The sequence below is a fragment of the Glandiceps talaboti genome, chromosome 2 (assembly GCF_964340395.1).
Source record: "Glandiceps talaboti chromosome 2, keGlaTala1.1, whole genome shotgun sequence".
In the NCBI taxonomy this organism is placed as follows: Eukaryota; Metazoa; Hemichordata; class Enteropneusta; family Spengelidae; genus Glandiceps; species Glandiceps talaboti.
Window position 1 is genome coordinate 11,717,998 of NC_135550.1, and position 24,942 is coordinate 11,742,939.

The 24,942-nt window shown below is 37.0% G+C and overlaps 2 protein-coding genes across 3 annotated transcripts; both read right to left on the reverse strand.

The window, feature by feature from the left end:
* Positions 1 to 6,651: 6,651 nt before the first annotated feature.
* LOC144452034 (3-oxo-5-alpha-steroid 4-dehydrogenase 1-like) lies at positions 6,652 to 18,733 on the reverse strand. Of its 2 annotated transcripts, none has more exons than XM_078143036.1 (5): positions 18,386 to 18,733; positions 14,776 to 14,942; positions 14,058 to 14,159; positions 12,087 to 12,237; positions 6,652 to 8,299 (listed from the first exon to the last, which is right to left on the reverse strand). In XM_078143036.1, exons 1-5 carry the CDS (start codon positions 18,718 to 18,720, stop codon positions 8,233 to 8,235), a joined length of 822 nt encoding a protein of 273 aa, XP_077999162.1. In that variant the 5' UTR covers positions 18,721 to 18,733; the 3' UTR covers positions 6,652 to 8,232. The 2 variants fall into 2 exon arrangements, with proteins under 2 accessions (XP_077999162.1, XP_077999172.1); XM_078143046.1 differs by lacking the exon at positions 6,652 to 8,299 and adding an exon at positions 10,529 to 10,733.
* A 4,721-nt stretch (positions 18,734 to 23,454) lies between these two features.
* On the reverse strand, positions 23,455 to 24,558 carry LOC144444237 (uncharacterized). Its single transcript, XM_078133654.1, has one exon. It carries the CDS (start codon positions 24,556 to 24,558, stop codon positions 23,455 to 23,457), a length of 1,104 nt encoding a protein of 367 aa, XP_077989780.1.
* Positions 24,559 to 24,942: the final 384 nt, after the last annotated feature.

Consider the following 24,942-nt stretch of genomic DNA (forward strand, 5'->3'; position numbering starts at 1 on the left):
ATTGTATTTTCCTGAACAACGCATGCCGAAATCAGTGACTTTTAACCGCTGTAAGTGAAAGAGCATTGAGAATGGAGAGGTGGGGGCTTACTTTGAATACCATCCTCGAAGGTATTTTTTTATTTTTAAACGAGAACAGTATGTTGATGTCATGAAATAATAAATGGCAGCAGTTACATGACACAGAATAAAGTTTCCTACCACCGGAGGTGGGTGTAGCTGCCCTGTACAATCACACACAATGCATACATACACAGGCTCACACACAATGCATTGTTTCTCAAATAGGAATTGAAATAAAACATTGCATCTGGTGTCTAGTGTTACAGCTATAAATAGCTATACTATTGATAAAGTATCCACGAATAGCGACGATTATGTCAGAAGGTAAGTAAGCCATAATATTTTCTTTTTGAGTTCACTGAATTCATTCAATCTGTAACCAATTACAATGCACAAGTGGTGCTTGTAATTTAAGAGGCAAAGAATCGTTAGAGCCCATGTAAGCTGAAATAAGATTTTATTGACTTTGTCCTTTTACAGACTCAATCCCGTACCAAAACGCCGGACACCATTTTCTTAGAAATTGATCGGCCTGAGGGAATGTCTCAATATGTCGCATGGACCCAGAAAAGCGAAATTCGTTCATTTGGTGTGGGGTGGGTTTCGTTCGTTTCTATGACTAAACTTTGTTTTTCCCGCAATTAGCTATTTAATTGTGATCGTTTCACATGTACACGTTCATCATGCAAATAAACACAAACAATCAGGAATATCCCCGCCCCATATGGATAAATGTTTATCCCGCTCAGGATAATTATCCCGAAAAAATAACCGGATATGAGTGGGTGATGAAAAAAAAGATGGACCACTGCTGCTAGAAAAAAATATATCTTGGCAGGGAAGTGATGCACAGGTTCGAGTATACTGTTCAACCTGCTCGTACCTCTCCAACCAGGACACTTGTCAAATCATGACAAACAGTTTCAAACACATGTCAGGGACCAGTCACTTTCGTTAGCCTGTGGTACATATATATATATATATATATATATATATATATATATATATATATATATATATATATATATATATATATATATATATATATATATATAGTTTTGGTAGTACTGGAACTCTTTCTTGGGTGTAACTCGGAGTTTCACGCATATTGCGATCATCAGACAGAGTGTCATCAGAGTGTCTGATGATCGCAATATGCGTGAAACTCCGAGTTACACCCAAGAAAGAGTTCCAGTACTACCAAAACTATTACGCTCTGCCACTGCGGTATAGAGCACTGTCTTAGCAGATTGATACTCACCGAGTTATATATATATATATATATTTGTTCTTTTCTCTGTTTCTTTCATAAATTGTTTAAATATTACTTCATGTAAGGGTTCAAACCTGACTATAAATAAAATAAAATACCATGGCATAAAAACCTCAATGATGTTTATTTAATTGAAAATGTATGAAATATGTAGTTTTCTAAATAAAATATGTGTGTGATAGAACAGCATCTTTTTACTCTCTGTATTACCCAGTGCGAAAACCAAACAGAAAATTGTGGCAACAAAAGTAGGTGTTCAACATTGACGTAAAAAAAATCCGGATATCTCAAAGAAGCAAAGGAAAAAAAGTTGCCAGCATAGGCGAAGGAGAAAAAAATAATTCTCAGGCAAGCAGGTGGGAAAAAAATAATGACTCTCCACAAATCTTCCAAGGCCCCCCCCCAGGATATCGTATGGTCTACCCCTAACTGTTTATATCGCGTAATTACCATTGAATGTTCAGTGGCACGTAACTACGAAATAGCGCATGTGGAAGCATATATGTACGCTTTCTACTCTAAGAGACCTTCAAAAAGAGACACGTGTCTGACTTCGGTTGTGAAAGGCAATTTTTCAGTACACATCTTTAAAGAATATTTTATCTGAAATCATTTTACATGTTTATGCCAATCAGGATAAAATCATTGTAACAAATAGAAGGGGAGACCCCTAATGTTAACATAACCCTCCTCCCATTAATGTTACTCTCTCTCTCTCTCTCTCTCTCTCTCTCTCTCTCTCTCTCTCTCTCTCTCTCTCTCTCTCTCTCTCTCTCTCTCTCTCTCTCTCTCTCTCTCTCTCTCTCTCTCTCTCCACTCCGTACACGAGATCGACTTGGACTTGAAAGGGAATTAGCTGAGACTACACATAATGTTTAACTAGGATCCTTTTAGAAGTAGCCAGCCAGGGAGCAGATGGACGCTCCTTGCCTCATGATCAGCTCGTCCTCTTCCAAAGAATGAATTCATTATTTTATTTCAACATTCAATTCTTATAAACACAAAATATACAATACTCAAATGATTGGATGATAAAATAATCAGCACCATAAATGAACAAAACGGAAGTGTTGCTGATGCATTAATTTCAATGCAAATGATATTTACAAGTATGAAAAGAAGCTAAACAATGTGATTACGTCATTGTTCTTCCAACTGTCTGTAATTAGTTATTATTTGACATCGATGTTGTCATCTCAGAAGAATACTATTCGCGAAATGTAAACATTTGTTCTAACTGTTAATTCATGACAGCTGAGAGTTCACGGTGACCTCGCAAAACATTACAACTTCGCGAATATCAGAAAGTTGTTTTCTGTCGTCGGTAACACCATCTAATGTACTTTCCGTATATAACCCAATCAAGATAGATCATGGTAACTGTCAACAAAAGTATTTATCAGAATCGGGATAAATACGGAAAGTATATTGCACGTTTTATCCCGAATTAGAGATATCGCTGAATACAATTCTTTAGGAGTAACCACAACATGAAACGGTGCATTCTTGTAGTTCACTGAATTCATTCAATCTGTAACCAATTACATTGCACAAACGATAGATCATTCGGGTTTATGTGCGTTTTCCCACTTGAAAGCCATTCCTGAAACATTCCTGAAGTCGCACTGAAGCACAAGTTATCAAGATAAAACTTGCCGAAGCCTTCATTGAAGACAAATCGCCCAATTGGTGTGTTATATGGCAAGTTATAGTGCAAATTTGAATGGTGTCTCTAGGTACAGAACTGCATAATTTATTGACCAATTTGTCATTTGACCTTGAACATGGCAGTCAAAGTCAAAGGTCAAAGTATAAAAAGAAAGCTTACCTTTCATTCCTTTGGTGTATAGGCATTTAAATATATGGAGTCATTGTTTATTCAACTTCTTGAGTTAACTTAGAAAGAAAGAAAAATTGGTCATTTAATTGAAAATGTTTGTCATGGTAAATGGTCAATGTCTCATTGGAAGGCTAACCATTGATAATGGGAGGGTAGACACTTCAATGGTGTCCATATGTATTAAACTTTTGGAGGTAACAGGCAAATTTGCTTTTCTTATCACAAATATGCTCGCCAGTTTGCCAAGGGCAAGAAATTAAGTGATGTGAACCTTAGATTATTTTGTCTAAATGGAAGATAAACATGATTCGGATATTAACACAGCATGGTGATTTATAATAAACGTTTCTCTGTGATTTCCAGTCAGTGTCAAATCAATAGCGAGAGAAAGAGAGAGAGAGAGAGAGAGAGAGAGAGAGAGAGAGAGAGAGAGAGAGAGAGAGAGAGAGAGAGAGAGAGAGAGAGAGAGAGAGAGAGAGAGAGAGAGAGAGAACAGACAGACAGACAGACAGACAGACAGACAGACAGACAGACAGACAGACAGACAGACAGACAGACAGACAGACAGACAGACAGACAGACAGAGACAAAGAGAGAGAATGAAAATCTTGATCTAAACGAAAGAATTTCGCTTCCGATCTCATGAGATATTATGAGATACTCCCTAAATAATACGCTGTACCATTGAACAAGGAGAATGTCAAACAGCATTTCTAACCATGTGATGCGGACTCGATTTAATGACTTCGTTTAAACGAAGAACACAACTGTATTTCATAAATATTAGTAGAACACGTACTCTTAGTGTTTTCTCTACAACTACACTACGTCCGACGCCAGATCCGACACATATGAAAATACACTTGTCTGATATCAAAATCAGTGAAGCAAATATTTCATGCGGGACGTGCACTAAATAAATTGCGATGTTTTATGTTGATATGTCATTTATTTTTCACATTTACCATTGGTAAATTATAGGATGTATGTCGTTTGTATCAATGTTTTTCCTATCTGTTTTCAAGTCACAATAAATAACGTTATATTAGGCTTAAAGTAATTGGCTGTTTATTTCAAAAGATTTTATCCGATCTTGCCGAGGGAAATCCACATTTTGTCCCTGTAAACATAAATCTTAGAGCGGTCTATATTACGGACATGTTACTTTAAAGAGGGGTTACCGTGCGTGAGGGAAAGGGGGGGGTAGTTTGATGTTTTGAGATTGAACGTCGGATTTCTTACGATTGAATGCATGTGTAAACGTAGTCTCATGCAGTTACCCAGCCTCAGCGCTGATGGCTCACTTGCTCTGCTGGGGGTTGAGAGTCTGGGTAACGGAGAGTAATGTAAACGCTGCTATAAACCGGAATTGGAATTGAGAGGTAGGTAGGGAAATAGTATATTTACGATCCAAAATAATTGACAAAATCTGACGTTTCAGTCCTAAACCGCTTTATCTTTAGGACTTAATTTATTCTTGACGAAACTGAAATAAAAAGTTACTATTTTATGTACCCATTTGAACGAATTAGTTCAAAATGAAGAAAGGTTTTAAAGGTGCAATACCGCAGCTTTTCTAAATTATTTTGAGCTTCAAACACACCACTTTACTACATCTCAGAATTATATCTTGATGATTACTAGTATAATTCATCAAGAACCACGTGAATTCACCTACATATGACTCAATCTCTGAGTATCTCGTAATTTTCTCGAAAGTTGTAAAACTTCAAAGATACAAATCGTAAAACTGCAATCGATAAGTCCCCTTAAACTGTACAGTACAGAGCTACAAAGGTACGTTTATTTTTATGTCACTGGCGCATGGCATTTTGCGAGTCCACACTGACCCAAAAAATATATACTATTGAAAAGAGCTTACACTTCTTCAGTCTGCTTAAAGCTTTGGACGTAACAACAGAATTGTACATGTATAGCACACAGATTTCCTTTCATTTTTCTATACTCTTAAGTCATTGAAAAAAAAATATTTCAATTTAATCATTCATATTCTGAATTTTGATGTAACAATAATAATAGTAATAATAATAATAACAATAATAATAAAGAAGATTTATAGCGAGAATAATCTCTGCAAGCAGAGCTCGATGCGCAGAAGTAAATGACTGTATGGTAAGAGGAAAAGTGGATTCACAGGCACTGGATACTCGGTGATTGAATGTATGAGGGTGGGGGTGGGGGGGGGGCTCCGAACATAGACAAAGTTCATCCAGGTTGTATGGTAGTTGGGTTAGAGATAACCGGCCGTGTGGTTGTTACGTACAGGTTGGTTTGAGTAGGGAAACTATTGGCGATACGTAATTCCCGGATCGGTAATTGTTGATCCTTCTAGCTGAACGTTTCGAAACCAGCTATAGGGTATCTTCATCAGTCGCATTTGTTGTGATAAATTCACCTTCCCGTATTTGTTTGCCCAGAGTTTACTTGTATTGTTCATCAAGAAGAGATGCCAGTATTTCAACATTCCTATCATCTAGTTCTTTTTCCGCTAGATTTTTAAATTCGGAATGCTTCAATTTAGTGTTAACCGTAATTTGTCTTTTAATTATAAGTTCTTGTTTCGCTTTTGTGCTATGATTAGTCTTTTTTGGGATATAAATTATAATTGATTCAATATCTCATTGTTTGCTATTACGTCCCTGTGTTTAGTTATTGCATCACGTACATGAGATATGTTAATGTAGGGACTGTATGTTGTTTTGAAGACCAATGGGATCTCCTGAGTGGGTGTCCGGATTTTTTAAGATGGCTGAGACTAATATTTAAAGAGATATGCCTTGAGATCACAAATATGGTCACCACTCATTCCTATCACAAAGATGAAACAAAAATCAAAAGTGACATGCATATTTCTACAATGCTTACTACACTGACCACGCTTGATTTAAATCAGCTCAAGCATTTCAGAACTAAAGGACTTGGTGTGCATGAATGGATGTATGGACTGATGGATGGACACACTTAATAGGGCCCAATTTAGGGACGATCACACAATGTCACCCCAGCTCAAGAAGCGATGATCTCTTAGCAGATGACTAAGAATGTTCTGTCTCTTGCCAGATTATTTTTTAATAGCCACGAATGTAGTAATTCATGCATTTACCCTTTTTAGCCTTGTATACTTTTATTTAGTTTTCGTTTCTGCTTTCTTCCGGACATCACCATCCACTACAATACCCCTATTTTATCTTTTTTAACCACTTGCAGGTCTTCCATTTCTATAGTTGTCACATAGCTGTATAAGGCTTTGTCATGCATTCTTCACAGGAGATTTTGTAGAAGTGGTCAACGCATTTTGTTTGTGAACAGTGTACCAGGCTCTGATAGCATGCAAAAAAAAATAGTCTTTGGCAACTGATTGAACACCCTAAAATCACATTTCTCATTTAAATTATGTGATAACTGGATTTTACAAGTTATAACTAAGGACTACATATTTGAACATCAAGGTTATAATCAACTTTATTTACTGAAATTACACTCATTTCGTATTTTTGTACATTTGAAACTAAACAAGTTCTGGAATCATAAAGTAGCAGACAATCAGATGGCCGTCTGTCTTGTCTACTCATTCTCACAAACCAGGGCTGTTATTTCTTCCACAACACATCTGGTGGCGCATCTTGGACGGAGCCATAAAAGAGGCTGTAGTTTACAACAATGTTTCCACTAGATATGGCCAATATAACACTTGCAACATGTCAACAGTTGTCTACAAATTTAGATGATCAGAATGTCGTTTTATTAGTGGTGGACTATTAAAACTGGCTTTGAAGGTGCTGTAAAGTAATTCTCCTTATTACAATCGCACTATATATCAAACTGGCATTGCTACAAAAATAATAGCAGGTGTCTCAGATGTAGATTTCATCAGTTTGCTTATGTCTGTTAACGTTAGTAATATGGCAATATGACCAACTTTCACAGACATAAACATACTGATAAGAACATGGGGTGAACCTATATCAGTGTTATTTTTGTATCAGTATATCAGTTTTGATGGTCTGGTAAGGAGAAGACTTTGTGGCCCCTTCAAAGCCATTTTTTATTGTCCACTAGTGACAAAATGCAGTTCTGATCGGCAGCATTTCTAGACAACTATTGCAAGGTTTGTAAAGTGCACACACAGTGCCACCTGTCAAAACTCAGTCCATTAAAATTCTGAACTTCAAAGTTGTTGATTTTAATTCTTAACAATAATTTGTTAACTTGCCTTCACAAATCTTTGAAACACAAAGGTGGCCAAAATTAAAAGTTTATCTGTAACTTTTGCAGGGTTTTTTCATCAAAAATTTACCTAAAAAGTATAAAGACTCTAAAGTAAATATCCATCAATATTTAACTTGATAATATAATTCACATATATAATTTCTTTCTCAAGATAAAATAAAACAATAACACTATGTAGATTTTTGCTATTCCAGTATTAGACTGCAAGATACACCGTGTTGTTAGGGTGCCCCATCAGTGTACTGTACCTTACAGACTATTGGAGTTTCTAACATGGTTTTATATTGGTTTGTGCCCATATCTTGTGATAAAAATATGCTAACGTTTATGCAGATTTCCATAAAGTTTCACATAATGTTGAATTTTGCCAGTAAAATTTAATGCATGAACTTGTAAATGGGGTATTATTATTTTTTTTATCAGATTACAATATATTCACTGACAATTGTTAAATTGTCAATAATTAGACATTTATATACATGTCTATTTCAGGTCTATTTCATCTACAAGTAATATAGTAGTAAGTTAAAATCGTGATTGCATTTCAAGTACTGAGTTTTAGGTGCCGGACCGGAAAATCAATACGACTGAATACATTGCACCATACAACCTGTACACAAATATGTTTATCCACAGGTAATGCAATACTGTTCAGGCCGGTGTACGATATTACGATTAAATCATCACATCTTACAAAAGAGCTACAAAAAATGTTGCAGCTGGTGCAGCTTTACAAAAACAACAACATTACTTTACCAAATTGGGTGGTCTGAAATGTTATTAAAATTGTGACATTTTTGCACCTCTATAACAAGAATGGTATGAAGGCTTTCCTGTTCTTTGGATAGTCATCAAACTTCTGTACGTACCATCTGAAAAATCAGAAAAATCAAGAAATATGAAAGAGACATCAAAGATATATTTTGGTGACTTCATGATAGGGTCTCATTTTCCCAATTACGCGCCTTAAAAACACTAACTACATCCAAGATCTGGCTTCTTGCTCTGGTTCAATAGTTTGATGTACATGTGCATCTTATCTGAAGAATGGACAGCAGATAAGAACTCTTTCAGAGATGATTATTAGCACAAGTGAACTGATAAGGTTCAGTAGTGCTATAGGCATCGCTAAGTGTCTGTCTGTCTGTCTGTCTGTGTGGATATATGTGTGTGTGTGTGTGTGTGTGTGTGTGAACAACTTAAAGTCAAAAACCGCTGGACTGATAAGGTTCAGTAGTGCTATAGGCATGGCAAAGTGTCTGTCTGTCTGTCTTTGTGTGTGTGTGTGTGTGTGTGTGTGTGTTTGGATGTGTGTGTATGTGTATAAACAACTTAAAGTAAAAAACCACTGGACTGATAAGGTTCAGTAGCGCTATAAGCATGGCAAAGTGTCTGTCTGTCTTTCTGTCTGTCTGTGTGTGTGTGTGTGTGTGTGTGTGTGTGTGTGTGTGTGTGTGTGTGTGTGTGTGTTTGGATGTGTGTGTATGTGTATAAACAGTAAAAAACCACTGGACTGATAAGGTTCAGTAGCGCTATAGGCATGGCAAAGTGTCCGTCTGTCTTTCTTTCTGTCTGTCTGTGTGTGTGTGTGTGTGTGTGTGTGTGTGTGTGTGTGTGTATGTGTATAAACAACTTAAAGTCAAAAACCGCTGGACTGATTGGGACGATATTTACTGTTGTTCTGATGAGCGAGTGTTTTACATCAAAAGGACGGGAGTTTCAGCTCAAATGCCATTCCCCTATGATGCCATAATTTATCTAAACCTAAAATTAGACTACAATTTCCCATAGCAACATTCCACCCTCAAATGAATATGGTAATCATGTTTACATCATACAGCTCAACCCTCTGAGTTGATTCTAATCATGTGGTGATGCTACTGATGTCATCTCACGGCAGGAAAAATTAAAAACCCAGTAAGAATTTGTGTTTGCTTTCTGGCTGAACATTCATTAAAATAAATGGGTGCTCGCAAAAAAGGAAGGGCATGGTATGTAATGTATTTGGTAGAGATGTACAGAAAAGTATATACATGATAAATCATTCTGACATGTATGTGATCAGACTCGTAAACATATGGCTAGATGAAATAGACCTGGTATGATTAATTGTTGTTTTCTGAAAATATATGGCTAGATGGAACAGACCTGGTATGATTAATTGTTGTTTACGAAAATATATGGCTAGATGGAACAGACCTTGTATGATTAATTGTTGTTTACGAAAATATATGGCTAGATGGAACAGACCTTGTATGATTAATTGTTGTTTACGAAAATATATGGCTAGATGAAATAGACCTGGTATGATTAATTGTTGTTTACGAAAATATATGGCTAGATGGAACAGACCTTGTATGGTTAATTGTTGTTTACGAAAATATATGGCTAGAAGGAACAGACCTTGTATGATTAATTGTTGTTTACGAAAATATTGGCTAGAAGGAACAGACCTTGTATGATTAATTGTTGTTTACGAAAATATATGGCTAGAAGGAACAGACCTTGTATGATTAATTGTTGTTTACGAAAATATATGGCTAGATGGAACAGACCTTGTATGATTAATTGTTGTTTACGAAAATATATGGCTAGAAGGAACAGACCTTGTATGATTAATTGTTGTTTACGAAAATATTGGCTAGATGGAACAGACCTTCTATGATTAATGGTGTCAGGCATGTATGTGTATATATATGTCAAACTGGAATAGTATTGTCAATAAAAGTTAACACTTAAATTTGGCAAATGTTTGTCTTTTTCTTTTTAAAAATGATTGCAAAATTGATAATGACTATGATTGCAATACATTCAAAAACCATTATTTTTGAACACTTAATCAATCTAAAGACCAACATAAAGAACTCATACATTTGGCAGCAACAGAATGCAGTCTCCATACAATGAGTGACACTGAAGTAAAGCACTTTCTCTAAGTGCTACACTCGTTTATAGCATTCGTATCAAGTGTAAAAGTATACTGTTTCGATTGGTTTATTTCCAAGCCTAGCATGTGGCCCTTCTAATGTGGTCAATCAGCAAATGAAACAGTATACTTCTACGTTGATATGGATGCTATAAACGATTGTGGTACATACAGAAAACGTTTTACTTTGGTGTTATGGGTTGTAGTTGATATGGATGCTATAAATGATTGTGGTACATACAGAAAACGTTTTACTTCGGTGTTATGGGTTGTATTATTATCCCTGGTGTCATTTTGCGGTATCCCACAGACTTGGCTATCTGGCTAAAAATGTTGTTCACAGGCCAGTATCTCAAGTCAGATTGCTGATAGTCTCTAGACTGATTTTGTAAAAAAGTAGAATTTAAAGATTTATCTGATTTGCATAGAAGCTGTGTCTTGCTCGTTAACAAACCGATTTCACGAAGTGTCACCATTTTGTAGATGGACTCGGTGAATGTTACTAAGCTTCATCACAAAACAAATTTTGTACATGTGCATACCACGAAGCATGTCAATATACATTGTTGCATGAATATCATTCATTGAGACAGTCCAGTTTTCACCTGCGTTCATGTAAATATATACCATACATGCACAAATGCATATATACATGTATTTGCATTTAGTTGATTTTACATGTCACACTGGTAGAACAGTGGGTTCAATAAACATGTTTATACATACATACATACATACATACATACATACATACATTATACATACATACATACATACATACATACATACATACATACATACATACATACATACATACATGTATACATGTATACACAAACATATACATCCAAACATTTACTCATTATAAAATCATCTTTCTTTTTACTAAGGTTGGGGAATATACTGGTGAGAGAAATAAGGAAATCCAGTAAATGATGGAAGGCTTGCTTTCCCATGCAATGTATCTTTCTTTTCTTTTTTTCTTTTTTTTTCTTTTTTTTTTTTTGGGGGGGGGGGAACCCAAGTAAAGTGACTGAGAAACTCAGGTAGCTTTTATTGCCTTGCCATCCTTAGCAAAAACACTGGTAGGGAACCCTGGTAAAGTGACTGGGGCACTCAGAACTTGCATAATTACCTCCTTGAGTCCTTGGGAAAAAGGGCCATTATATCGTGTTTATAACAAGTCATGACATAGCTATACACACCAATGGTACACTTACAAGGTGCCAAACATAATAGCATAATGGGTACAAATAAACAATACTAGATACCAACCCCATCCTCATGTACTAATTAAAGGCATCTGCCAAAAAACAAACTGAAATTCCTCTTCTCTATTTTAGAAATGATGCACATTTCACAAACTCAAAATAACATTTTCCTGGTCTTTACACAGCATCAATGCTGTTAGGGCAGTGTAAGATCAATTCTCCTTTGGGTGATCATTAAAACTGGATACAATGAATTAAATGGTTTCTTCTGAGAGACACACACATAAGTATATGTAAGTGCGCACACACGCATGCATGCATGTACACATACAGATGGTGTCATCTGAAACACACACACGTACATAAGCAGGCAAGCATGCACACACACATACATACATACATACATACATACATACATACATACATACATACATACATACATACAGATGCACACACACACACACTGAACTTTAAAAAATACAATTTTAATGATCAACTGAATGCACCTCCTTCAAATCTTACCTGTGGTGATGATAAGCTCTTGGTCCTATATTGCAGGCTGTAAACACTACAAAAGCATATCCTGGTAAAGTATTACACGCAATCGCCCAACCAAACCATTCCAAACTTTCTCCAAAAAAATTGGCTCCAGATACATACTCAAAAAGTCCACCTAGGAAAGATTTGGGAGAAATGGGATGAGGTGAAGGAACACTGTAAATAGCCAGGTACTACAGGTTGGATAACTTTTTATACACACATTTATATATTTATTTATTATTTATTTATCTAACTAACAAGTTACCCAAATTACAGGCTTGTAAAAAGATGGATTTAACAAGTACATGTATTTACAATAAATAAATAAATAAATAAATAAATAGTAAAGAACATTGCTAATATTATGTACTAATATAAAATGTTCCTAAAACATTAAAATTACCAAACAGTTCCTCATTCTGAAAATTGCACATGAAGTTAAAACAATGGCTCAGAGACCTGGATAAAAAAGAATAAATTAGGATATTAAATTTATTTGATTGGTTGTAAGAGTTGACTACGGCGGAGAGATTACTACATTAGAAGTGCCAAAATTGAGACATGAAAGTATGTCAGGTACTACCGGAGTTTTCCGAAAACTAGCCCTGGGCCACTATTCGGAAAATCAGCAAATTCGGAACCACAACAGAGGAACTAAATAGAAGCTCAGGGCGATTATTTGGCAGTCAACACTCAACAGCCATGTGATAAACTTGACATTAGCCTTGTACTGATCGTTAAATCTCCATGAACTCATTTATACATGACATTACACATTACTTCAACTCTCAGTCGATGTAATTCACTTTGTGTGCACACTCACCGTGCAAATTACCCTGACCTATTTTTAGACCCAGTGTGTCGCATTGACAGTGACGTCTGCGGGTCTCCATGAGTCATCTACCGACTTGTTGATCGATCTCAGCACAAAGGTGTATGTACCTACCTTCACGATCACATTCTCCTCGTGTAAAAAACAACCATTTTTTATTGGCACTATAAGTTAATGGTTTTTTTCAATGGAACATCCGAACTAAATAAAAACTAACGTTACCAATATAACAAGGCAAAATTCTTGCCGTAGTGAATCTGAAAAACCCATTAGACGCCCACCCGCCAAATGATCGCCCATGGGCAACTTTTCGGATGAGCTTGTTTTCGGAAAACTCCGGAAGGTGCATTGCAATGTGAATTCAGAATTTTCAAAAACACAAAGTGCCATTATAATAGGCCATTGGTAACAATGGAGGTTGCTAGGGTGTGATAATTGCTTCATTCAATCATACTCCATGTATTAAGGGATACAGCAAATGTCAACACTGTGTAATTATATAATTTATTTCAGCGATAGCACATATATTGACCAAGTATCTGACCCAGTAGATGAAGATATTTCTCATCTATACCTGTCTACTGTCTACACAAAGAAACAATTTCACTAAATATTACTGGTCTGGCCAATGGATCCTTAATCAAAAATTAATGTTAGAAAGGTTGGGGCCATGAATGTCAAAATGCATATGCTGGAGGGTTACTCTCAAATAGCTCCTGGGAATTTATATTGACCATGCACGACAAGGTATTGCCTGATCACATTATTTCAAGTACTGAGCATCATTTCTGCTCTTACTTTTATCCAAAGTGCCACACATTTTAATAGCCAAGGCCACTGCAATGAAGCATGTTGCTTGAACTCAGAAAAACACATGATATTCTAATTATACATTAATCCCCAGGACTCAATCATCATCAAACTGATTTTTTGCTAGCACTTCACCTTGGGCTGGCAAAAAATTTGTGTCATTTTCAATACGTTCTTCTGTAAATCAGCATAATATGCCACTGTTGAAGTGAAACATGCATATTTATGTAAATATTCAAACACACATTTTGTGACATATTATGAAATTGTACTTGTTCTTTGTAAGTATTTAGAAAAGCAGAAACACAAACCTTTTGGTATTTTGTATCCTGTCTCTCCTGGTTTCCTTAGATTTCTTAAGACGTGATCACTGTGTATATTGATGGTCATACCAAGGAAAAATAGTATACAACCTAACAAACCAAGAAAACAAGGCGTATGAGTATTGACGGGGTAACTATTCAATCCGGTAGTGGCAGTCCCTGTACGGGTGGGTACCCATGCTTGTTAGCAAAATTTCAAATGTACCCCTTTTCCCAGAATATTTCAATGAAAAACACCCACTTTTTTGTAGTGAATCTGGGAAAAAATCACTGCAAAAAACACCTCCTTATTTCCGAAATCCGGGAGGTTTTACCTTCAAGGACACCTAATCCATACACTGCACGTACAGTGTAGGTATCCTTTTTACGATTCCATGGACCTAGATGGCCGACAAAAAACTTTTCCGTGAAATTTCTAACAAGCATGCGTACCCCCTTCATCTAGGACTGCCACCACCAGGCCATTCAACCAACATTACTCCACATTTCATTGTATCTTCTCATCTAAATGACCCTATTTAAAACATTTTTGTATTTCTTAAATTTTACTGTATTTTTTGTTTTTAAAAAATATGCCCTCTATGGCAGATCAGAAAAAAGTCCACGATCTCATTGATCATGGTGATCTGGACAAACAATTCCTCATCATATTTAAAGTATATGATGAGGAACGTGATATTAAAAGGTTTCACCCTTTGAAGCTTACCAAGAATAAAAGCAGGACTGTACAACCACTCCTTCTGATATACAGCATACTGGGTGAGAGTCCTCCCCTGCATATAACCATTGTAGAGACAGAACATGAAGGCTAAAATCATTGGTGTGACCGGAGTCTTCTTACCCCCTCGTATTAGAAAGGGAAATATAAATGTTCTGTAATGTAATGAAATTATTAAAACTAAACTGTAATATATATAATAAAAGTATGATTTTGTAAGATTCTTATCTAGATAAGTTTATAACTTAGGTAGGTGGTCTGGGTATGGTGTTATCCAAGAACACATTAAATCCATATTGATTGACACATAATTTCAGTTAATCTTACTAGTAAGACACAGGAAATCTTTTATGGACAATGTTTTGATTATATGCGTCACTTCACTGCAAACAACATCAAAAACAGCCTGCTTGCACAGATTCAGAAACTTGATCTAGGATCCTGACATTGGCCCTGTCTAAAGTCAGGCATCTGTCAGTGGGGCTAGGTCAAAGATATTCATAATGTTCTTGAATACAGTACTAGCACCTACTGTGCTAATCCTGCTTGCAAAAGGTGTACAGGTCTTGAATTCTGACATTGTCCATAAACAAAGAAGGGTGGAGGGACATTGTCAGAATCTAGTCCCGACGTACATTACTCTGTCTGCAAGGAGGACTTGTACTGTGCCTATAAGGGGAGAACCATTTGATTTCGAGGGGGGATGGAGGAAGTGGGTATGGCAGCAAAAAAATTTCCCCATCGCTGTGACAGCAAATTTTTTTTGCTATTGTCAGTCCTGTATCAAATTATTTTTTCCATATGCTGAAACAAGGCAAATTGTTTTTCCTTGTTTAACATAACTATACCTACATGTCACTGGAAAAAACATAGGGCTTGCTCACAAATATTGAAAATATTAGCACCACCATGAGGAGATATGGGAGAATTGGATTCCAAATTTTGCTGATTTCAGCACATCGCAACAAATTTTTTTTTACTTCTGTCTGTTGGAACAAATTTTTCTTCTTAAGCCATTACGGGATCAAATTCACCTGCCGACAATCCCCCCCCCCCGAAATCAAATGGTTCTCCCCTAAAGAAGACTATTATACATGTAAGGGTGAGGTTTTTTTTTTTTTTGTTTCTCATCTCCAATGGAATAGTCAGGCGGGTCGGGCGGGCGAAATAAAAAAAAAAGGGGGGCAAGAAAAAAAAAATGTATTTTTTCAGTTCTATTCTCTGTCCTTTCTGTCCTGTTAGTCTCTATACAACTTCATTTCTCTTCTCTTTATTGATTTCCTTGTTACAAGTCTCTTTCCTTCATTTTAGCAAGGTTGACAAGTCTGTAGAACAACTTTGTAAGAAGATGATTAAATACTTATCATCCTGATGGGTGTATATCTGTAGCCATGAACTATTGTGTGATTTTATCAGGAGTACTAATACATTCGTCCTATTAATCAAAGTGGCATTGCCATCGCTAACAATGTTTTCAAGTTATCCAATTTGAACTTTAGTGTGTAACTTTTTGAAACACGTACGTGATTGTCACTGATCAGTGTGCTAGATGAATTTTCATTTATATATATCATTACTTCTATGAAACATTTTTCTTCAGTGTGAACTTGTCAAAATAATCCACCAGATAACATGTCAAGCATTTCTAGAACTCAGAACCCCTTTGGGATTTACTGTTTATAAGTAATTAAAAGTAATAATGTAAACATTGGAATGTCTTCAAAGGTCATGCATGTCATGGGTCATGAAACGGCTATGGAGTCGGTCATTTCCCAGATAATACAACTGATTTAAAGCTAAAAACTGGTCAAGAAATTTGGAATGCAGTATGACTTTTACCAATTTTAAGCATAATTTTGAAAATGATGGAAATATTCTGAGCTATTATTGCATTGCAACAAAATGTACCGCGTGACAGTATTAATTTTGAGCCCTGTCCCTCATCAAACCTCAACGGCTTCTGCCATGATGAAAGACACATGCTGCTCTGACGTAACAAAGGGGTTGGGTGGGTGGGTGGGTGAGAGGGGGGGGGGGGTAGACGGCGGTGTTCTGCCAAGGTTTCCAACAAGTGGGGACACAGGCCCCTTAGTTCCAAAAAGTGGTGTCATTTGACAGGGAGTGGGGTCAATTATTATTGTTTATGAAATATTCATATAAATTATCTCAGACCACTATAGAGATACTGTGGTCTGAGATATTCCATTACGTATAGACCATTAACTAACAACATAAAAAAATTCCATTCATAATAACAGTTCCCAGTGCTAAAATTTATAATTCCTTTTTTTCAGACAAGGACAATGACCAACTTCAAAATAAGTCACAGTGAACATATGATTGAATAAAAACTTTGAGAATTCCTAAACTTGTAACCACTTGTTTCATTTTTAAAATTGTTAGTACACTGCTGTGTTTATCATTCCCTCTTCAAATTCATGACATTTTGAAGAAAAAAAATCCCTGACTTTAAAAAGTACCAAATGTGAACGAAAAACTTACAAATAATAGTCAAACAAACTTTAAAATAATTTATTTTTTATTAATTAACCGTTACTGGCTGTGTATCATGATTTGGTCCTGCTATATCAAATGACAGCATAGTTACGTACCGTAAACTTGCAATGATACGGAAAGCTGACATGAGGTGTCCTTGAAACTCAGAACTTGAATCTTTAACTAAAACTATCAACAAAGTCAAAGTTGGGATGCTCTGTAAATATTACATTAATTTTTTTCTGATTTGCACAACAAGTTCGTTCTTCATGTCTGACCGGGCGCACATGCATCGGCCGTCTATAGTGGCCATGCCAGTGATTACTCATTGATTCAGTGCCCAACATTCACATGTGTCACTAGCACTGTCAACATCATGCAACACGATCCCCTAACACAGCTTTTTCGGAATCAAAATACACATGTACTCATCTAATTTAACCCATCAACAAATGAAAATCACAACCTGTCCCATAAATTTGGTTCACGAAGGCTTCTGAGCTGTGGCATGGCAGATGTTCCGGTAGCAAGTTCAGTGTTTCGCACACGTCAGTGATTAGGTCAGAGGTCACGACAGTGACAGTAGACAAAACATGTGACGAGAGACGTCCATTTCGACGTCTCATCTAATCCCTCTAATGTTTTAATTTGTAGATTAAGTTTATCAAAGTTGATCTTTTTGTGGCATTTTTTATGTTAACAATAGAACTGCGCGTTGTCACTGTATCTTATATGATGTTTCACAGTCAGTATACTTCTTGTGGGATTCACGTCGAGTCAGAGCCTGGCCTGGTCCGGCCGTGGACTTAGATAATTTTGATGTCTGCCGTAAAATGAATGCGCCAAAGCGACGCAAGGTTGGAAAATTATTGCTTCATTTGTAATTTTAGGGGGCCAATGTCGCAAGGTCGTGGCCTCGGCAGAACTGGCCTAAGACGCCATGGGGAACCTTACAATTTTGCTGTGCTCAGGGGTCGGTCGGAAATAAAAAAACTTTTTTTTTTCTAATGTCGGAGCTGCAAATTAGGGTCGGTCGGGAGATGAGAAACAGAAAAATAAAAAGGGCCGCCCTAATGATGTATGTATGGACAGACAACGTTACCTTTGAAAATAGTGTAGTAAGAACATACCAAGGAGGAGTCGGTTCGTTGTGGACTGTACATTATTACTTGTTGAGTACATTATGAGTGTTACAGGTACGGCGAAAGACGGTAATTCTTGGAGAAACCATGCCACCTTCGGATGAATCCCGAAGCCCCATGATGAACTTCCATACCTCCCATACGGACTTTTCAGGAATTGTAATAACACACAGACAATGATCGCTGTCCCAGCCATAATCAAAGCTAAATAGTACAACAGATCGATTTCTGCCTGTGAACTGTTGGGAAATGTTCCCATGATTTCAAACACTGTTGACAGCCAAGCGGACGACATGATTGAGCATACACATGCATACGTCACGTCTGACCCATGTTTGTGTGCGGTTCAAAGGTCAAAGGTCTACAATCGTGGGCGTTGCGTTGGGTGCATGATGGGTTGAGCGATGTGTGAGGGCGCCCCGTCATGGCATACTTTAAAATGTATATTACTGCTTAAATTACCGAAGTGTTCAAAGTGAAAAATAAAAGATGCCGCCGCCAGCGCGTATGCCCACTACTTATCAGGACATGTCACTGAACTTCTCAAATGAAAACATCCACCCGCCAAGCCAAAACATTGACGCGCGAAATAGAAAAGTTTGACGCGCGAAACAGAAAAGTTGAAGTCGGCATATCAAAAAGATAAAACCACGCCCAGTGTCTAAAGCTAAAATGATCAATCTACTGTCATCATCTGAGTCAGGTTGAGGTTCTAAACATGGCGGCGATACGTAGGGGTTACCAGGCTAGAACGCCAACAAGGGAAAAACAATTGGAAACGTGGCTTGAAAACATCGATTCGGAACTTCTGAATTATGTCGAGGCCCTAAAAAAGGCTGGATACACGAGTTTGAGAGCTATTGCACGATTAACGTGTGAAGACATCCAAGACTTTCTACCTGAAATACCCCCGGGTCATAAACGATTACTTTTACATGAGGCATCCAAGTTGCGTACCCCCATAAAGCAGGATGCAATCAAGTCATCAAGTGAGTCTGACAATGGAGCAGTAAGTAACTCGAAGGTGAAATCTTCTTATAATGTTGAGCAACTGCATGTTGGAACTAATCCCCACTTTGTCAATCAACCCACTACGACCATGACAACAATAAATGTTTCCGCCAAGGGGAAGCGGTCACGTTCGCCAACGAACGAAGATGCTACTAGTATGTCACATACAGGTAAACAACAACGCAGTGATTTCGGGGGTTCATCGCAAAAATCCACCCAGTCACACACAAGTGATACACAAAAATACGTCAAATCACAGAGTGATACGTACATGACCCCAGTTGAGAAAATGAAATTTGACATGGATATGGAAATTGGAAATATTTCCGAAAATTTGCAAAGACTAGAAAAAGACCTATGTTGTATGCAGGAATCCTTTCGGCCGACTACAACAACCACGAAACACGGCCCTTCGTGCAGTAATTGTCACCAAAAATTAGGCCATAATGTGTTGAACTGTAAATTTCCGAAGTGTGAAAGTGCGTCATTCTGCAAAGACATCGGTCGAAGTGAACACAGAAAAGAAAAAAGAAAGATGATAAATCTTGGGAATGAAATCAAAGCAACTAAGGAGAAAATTAAAGAAAAAAAGCTGCAATTAGTGCAATTTTGTAAATCTATAACAGCAAGTCGTAGCACCTACGCTTCTAAAATTAGAGGCAAATTAATCAACAGCAATACGGACAAATATCTGTCAGTTGACGGCACAGTAAATTGGCTGGAAGTCAATACTGATGCACGAAAACTGGAGACTGTTCTGGGTGGTAATACGCCAGTAGAAACCTCAGATATCCAAGAGCTTATCGCAAATTTTGATGAAAAGTCTACTCCCAAAAATATTAAAACAAGGAAAAGCGAAAGTAAAGTAATTGATTTGTGGAAAATGAAAGGAGTGAATTGGCCTGGGAAAAAGACAGCTTTAGATACCCGTGAGCAAGATGAAAAAACTCTGAACCCGGAAGCTCCAAAAAGCGATGTTGTTTTTGTGACAAAACAGCAAGATGAACTACTTCTGAAACTTGGTATAGAAGAGAGTATAAAGACGTATGAAGAAGAACGTGAAAGTAGAGCGACCGATCGTATTGACTCGGGGACAGATCGTGATAACCTTTTAGACGACGTTTTCGTTGCATTGTCAAATATGCAACAACAAATATCCATCTTAACTGAACAACAACGGAAATCTGACAGCAGCGTCGATCAAGAAAAAACAAACCCGTCTTGGAAAAATGTGACCTTGGAACAGAGGGCTGCATGTCAACAACAAAGTAAGCTTATGTCTAAGACTGTTCATTCTGATGATTTGGCATTTGGTACGGATACGTTTGAGGATGGAAACGAAAATGACAATACCCATAGACCACGTAGAAGTCTGTTCACTATGGAGTCCATATTGTCACAGTCAACGCCAAAACAACATGGCCACAACAAAACCTTGGACCACAATCGAGTAAAAGTCAAAATGGATAAGATGTGTGAACAGCTACCAATTGCACCCTACTCACTTCCTATGCGTATGCCTAACATATACAGCCAAAACAATAGTCAGCAATATGGTGGCGTTACCCAGGACCAAATACCAGGGAACAGGCAAATTGAAATAGTGAATACACAACTAGATTATTTGCCATCACATCCTAGGATGTATCAAGATACATTTACGCAAGGCCATACTGAATTTTTTCCAACAGGTACTTGGCCAGTACACTTGCAGCCTGTCACTGATTGCCATCCTACCCTGCCAACTACTAGTCTATGCACACCTGTAGGATCTGCCACCCTGCCAGCTACTAGTCTATGCACACCTGTAGGATCTGCCACCCTGCCAGCTACTAGTCTATGCACACCTGTAGGATCTACCACCCTGCCAGCTACTAGTCTATGTACCGCACCTGTAGGATCTACTACCCTGCCAGCTACTAGTCTATGTACCGCACCTGTAGGATCTACTACCCTGCCAGCTACTAGTCTATGCACACCTGTAGGATCTACAAATATGATAAACCATGTAACTGTCAATTCACAATGTCTATCTGAAAACACTCAGTCAGTCGAAACATTACCCTTACTACAGACACAAAATGTAGAAGATGGAAATACAACAAATCTGTTAGCATTATATGAATCAGCTCGTCTACTTGGGGATTTGTAAACATTTGAATGTGAAAGGGTGACTTCTACTAAGATACTAAAGTGATATCTGGAATGAAGGATAACTTGATTTATTTGAAGTGAGAATTAGATTGTCAGTTGAATTAATAGTATTTCTATAACACAAAACACTTTGCATTCATGTCATTACCAAAGACTATAGACCAAATTATACATAAACTTGCTAGTATGTGTCAAATAACAATATTACCAAGGGAACGTCAAACCCTGTAAGATGACCCATGTGTTAGGGTAAAGTGAAATTTGGACTGGAGACTCAGTTGTCGACATGTCTCATGTTGTGTTTGTATACATGTCACATATATGCCACATACTTTATTACTATTCAGTGACATTGATAATACACTGTAATTCACACAAATTATTTGCTACAATGTGGGGTTTTTTTTCAACTGGTAATTATTTTGTTGCCAATAATCAATAAAAGTGTTAAAATTAAAACTAGTTATCTTTGTTGAACCATGTTTCCATACAAAGCTTAGTGGTGAACACAAACCATTTAAAATAATCAAAATGGAAAATTATCAGTAAGTTATTGCATTCATCCACACAATCTTTCTGAAAACCCAAGAAATAATTGATAAGTGTACTCCTTATGCCTAGATATCACATATATGAAAATTATCAAATTTGGGATTGAATGATTTTAAGATCATAAAAATTAACATCATTTTATTTTGTAAAGTCAATTATTCAGACACTGTCCCTTATATCCATCATGTGATCAGAAGTGACTGATTTTACTGAAGTAAATGTAATCATGGCATACTTTGAGTTTCAAAAAATAGATTTGTTATAATATTGACTGAATTTTATTGTGTTGTGTGATGGTTCTCAAAAGGCACATTTTCAAACATGAATCAGAAGTGCTTGTTTTTGATGTTCACATGTTAATGTTAATGTTCATTCTTATCAAAGAATTTCAAACTATATATATGTTCAGTTCACATTATGATAATCATGGTTTACACATTAAAATATTGCAGTCTACAATTTTATGTATTTTTGAATTACAGTAAGTTTACATGAATACTCAGAATAGATCTCATAATGGTATAACATCTTGCATGTCAAATATGCCAGTTTGGTGAAATTTAATGCATCAAGGTTTTGAACACATTCAATGTTTATATTTAATATGGTGATAATAAGGTCAAAGGTCGAACGTAGTGCTAACTCTAGTAATGACATCACTCATTCCGATCGCTCGCGTACATGAAGCAGAATACCATACCATTCATCAAAATAAAATAACAGCCACTTCCAAATTTGACAGACAAATTTTGTTTATTGATAAGTGTTTCATGATCCAATATTTTGTAACCGTTCCAGTACAGTAATATTCATTGAATAGTGTTTGTACAACAACTGTGATGTACATTATAATGTTCAACAGCTTGAAGTTGTCACATTGTGTTGTGGACGGTGATGTTTTCTATTATTACAGTTATGACTGGATGGCACCAAGTTTGTACTGGATCTACCTTATACTGAAATGTAACACCACACGTCGAATGGTTTGTTTTTTCAGAAGTTGAAATAAATCTTATTACTTCATAAAAATTCAATTCATCTTTTAGAGTGCCATCGATGCATGTATTTTTACAACTGTAGTGTGTACGTGTGTACATGAAGGTATACTTCCATGGTGTGTGGGCCAAAGTCATGCATGCAAGAATCAATTACCGAAATCCGTACCAACGAGGGCGAGTTAAAAATATTCAGGCCCATGTTTGTGCAAATGCTGTGCAAATGAACTAAAAAGTAAATCAAACGTAGCCCATGAAAAAGTGGCAATAAGAAAACCTGTATTGTAGAAATTTACACAAATAGTCTGTTCGCTTCATTATTCCGCTGGAAGGTAGTCTTGCAGATTAATATCTAAAAACCCAACACTACGATAATAACCCAATACATCTGACGGTTTGATTTCTCGTAGAGCTTGGAGAACAGCAAGATGAAGGTCTGTTCTTGCTAAAGCGTTGTATTCTGGTCTTGAGAGTGTCTTCTTCAGTTTTCCGAAAACAAATTCGGCTGGGTTCAATTCAGGGGAGTAATACGGAGTGTATACTAAAAAAATGCCCATTGCATCAAGCCAAGCTCCCAAATATCGACCGCCTTCGTAATGATGAGTTGGGTGGTTGTCGACGACGATAAAATCACCATATTCTAATACTGGTCTATGGGTCATTGGTCTGACATTCTCGCTAGCATCTTCAAAAAACTGGATGAACTGCACCGTATCAGTGTTGTGATGGATGACTTTCGCATAACTTAGACCCTCCAGACCAACCATTAAATGCAATGTTACAGCAGGTGATCGCATGTAACGTTGTATTTCCACTGCCCGTTCACCGCGTAAGGCATGACCATAGCGTGGATTTATGTCTTGACTCAATTTGATGCCTGCTTCATCAAAGAACTGGATTTTGTTGGGGTCTTCTGCATGCAAGAAATTCACAAATTCATTGCAATATGCTATGTTTTCATCTGTGAATTTCTCGTATGCTACAGTTGTCAGTTTTTTGAAAGTCCATCTACCACCTGATAATCGAGTTCTCACCGCTCGTCCGAAAGTACTGATGGAAACATCTTCGGTAACATCACCATACTCCGCTATTTTTTCCTTCAGTGCTCGGTACGTCATGGAAGGCTGAGACCTTTTCAAAGTTTCTATTAGTTCAATATCACCATCTTTCAGCTTAGGATATGAACCCCTGTTGCCTTTCACTGGTTTGCATGATACAAATCGTTCCCATATTTTTCGAATACCACGGTCACTGAAACGGAACTTTTCTGCTACCTCTCGGTAAAACGAAAAATCCCCGGTGACTGGATCACCACCGCGTAGTAGAATTTCCTGCACAATTAAATCCTGTAATTCTGTCGATGTTGTTGTCCCTCTCCTCAATCTCCGTCCATATGCGTTAATCATGTTATAACCAGCCATGCTTAGACAGTCTCGTGCTGAAGTGTCATGAAATTCAAATTCAGAAAAGCAGGCGTTGACGCCGTTGTGTATCTTTTTTGTTAGATAGCCGTGTCCAACTTTTCTGTTTCGCGCGTCCAACTTTTCTGTTTCGCGCGTCGATGTTTTGGCTAGGGGAGTTGATGTTTTCATTTGAAAAGTTGCCTGTCAGCTGCTGATAAGTATTGGTAGTACGCGCTGGCGGCGGCATCTTTTATTTTGCCCTTTGAACACTTCGGTAATTTAAGCAGTATAACAATTATGATAAGATTAATGAAGAGGAAAAATATGCGGATTGAAAAAAATGTGGTTTAAAGACGAGATACTGTAAATGATGAGATATTGTAATGAAAAACATAAAATGGA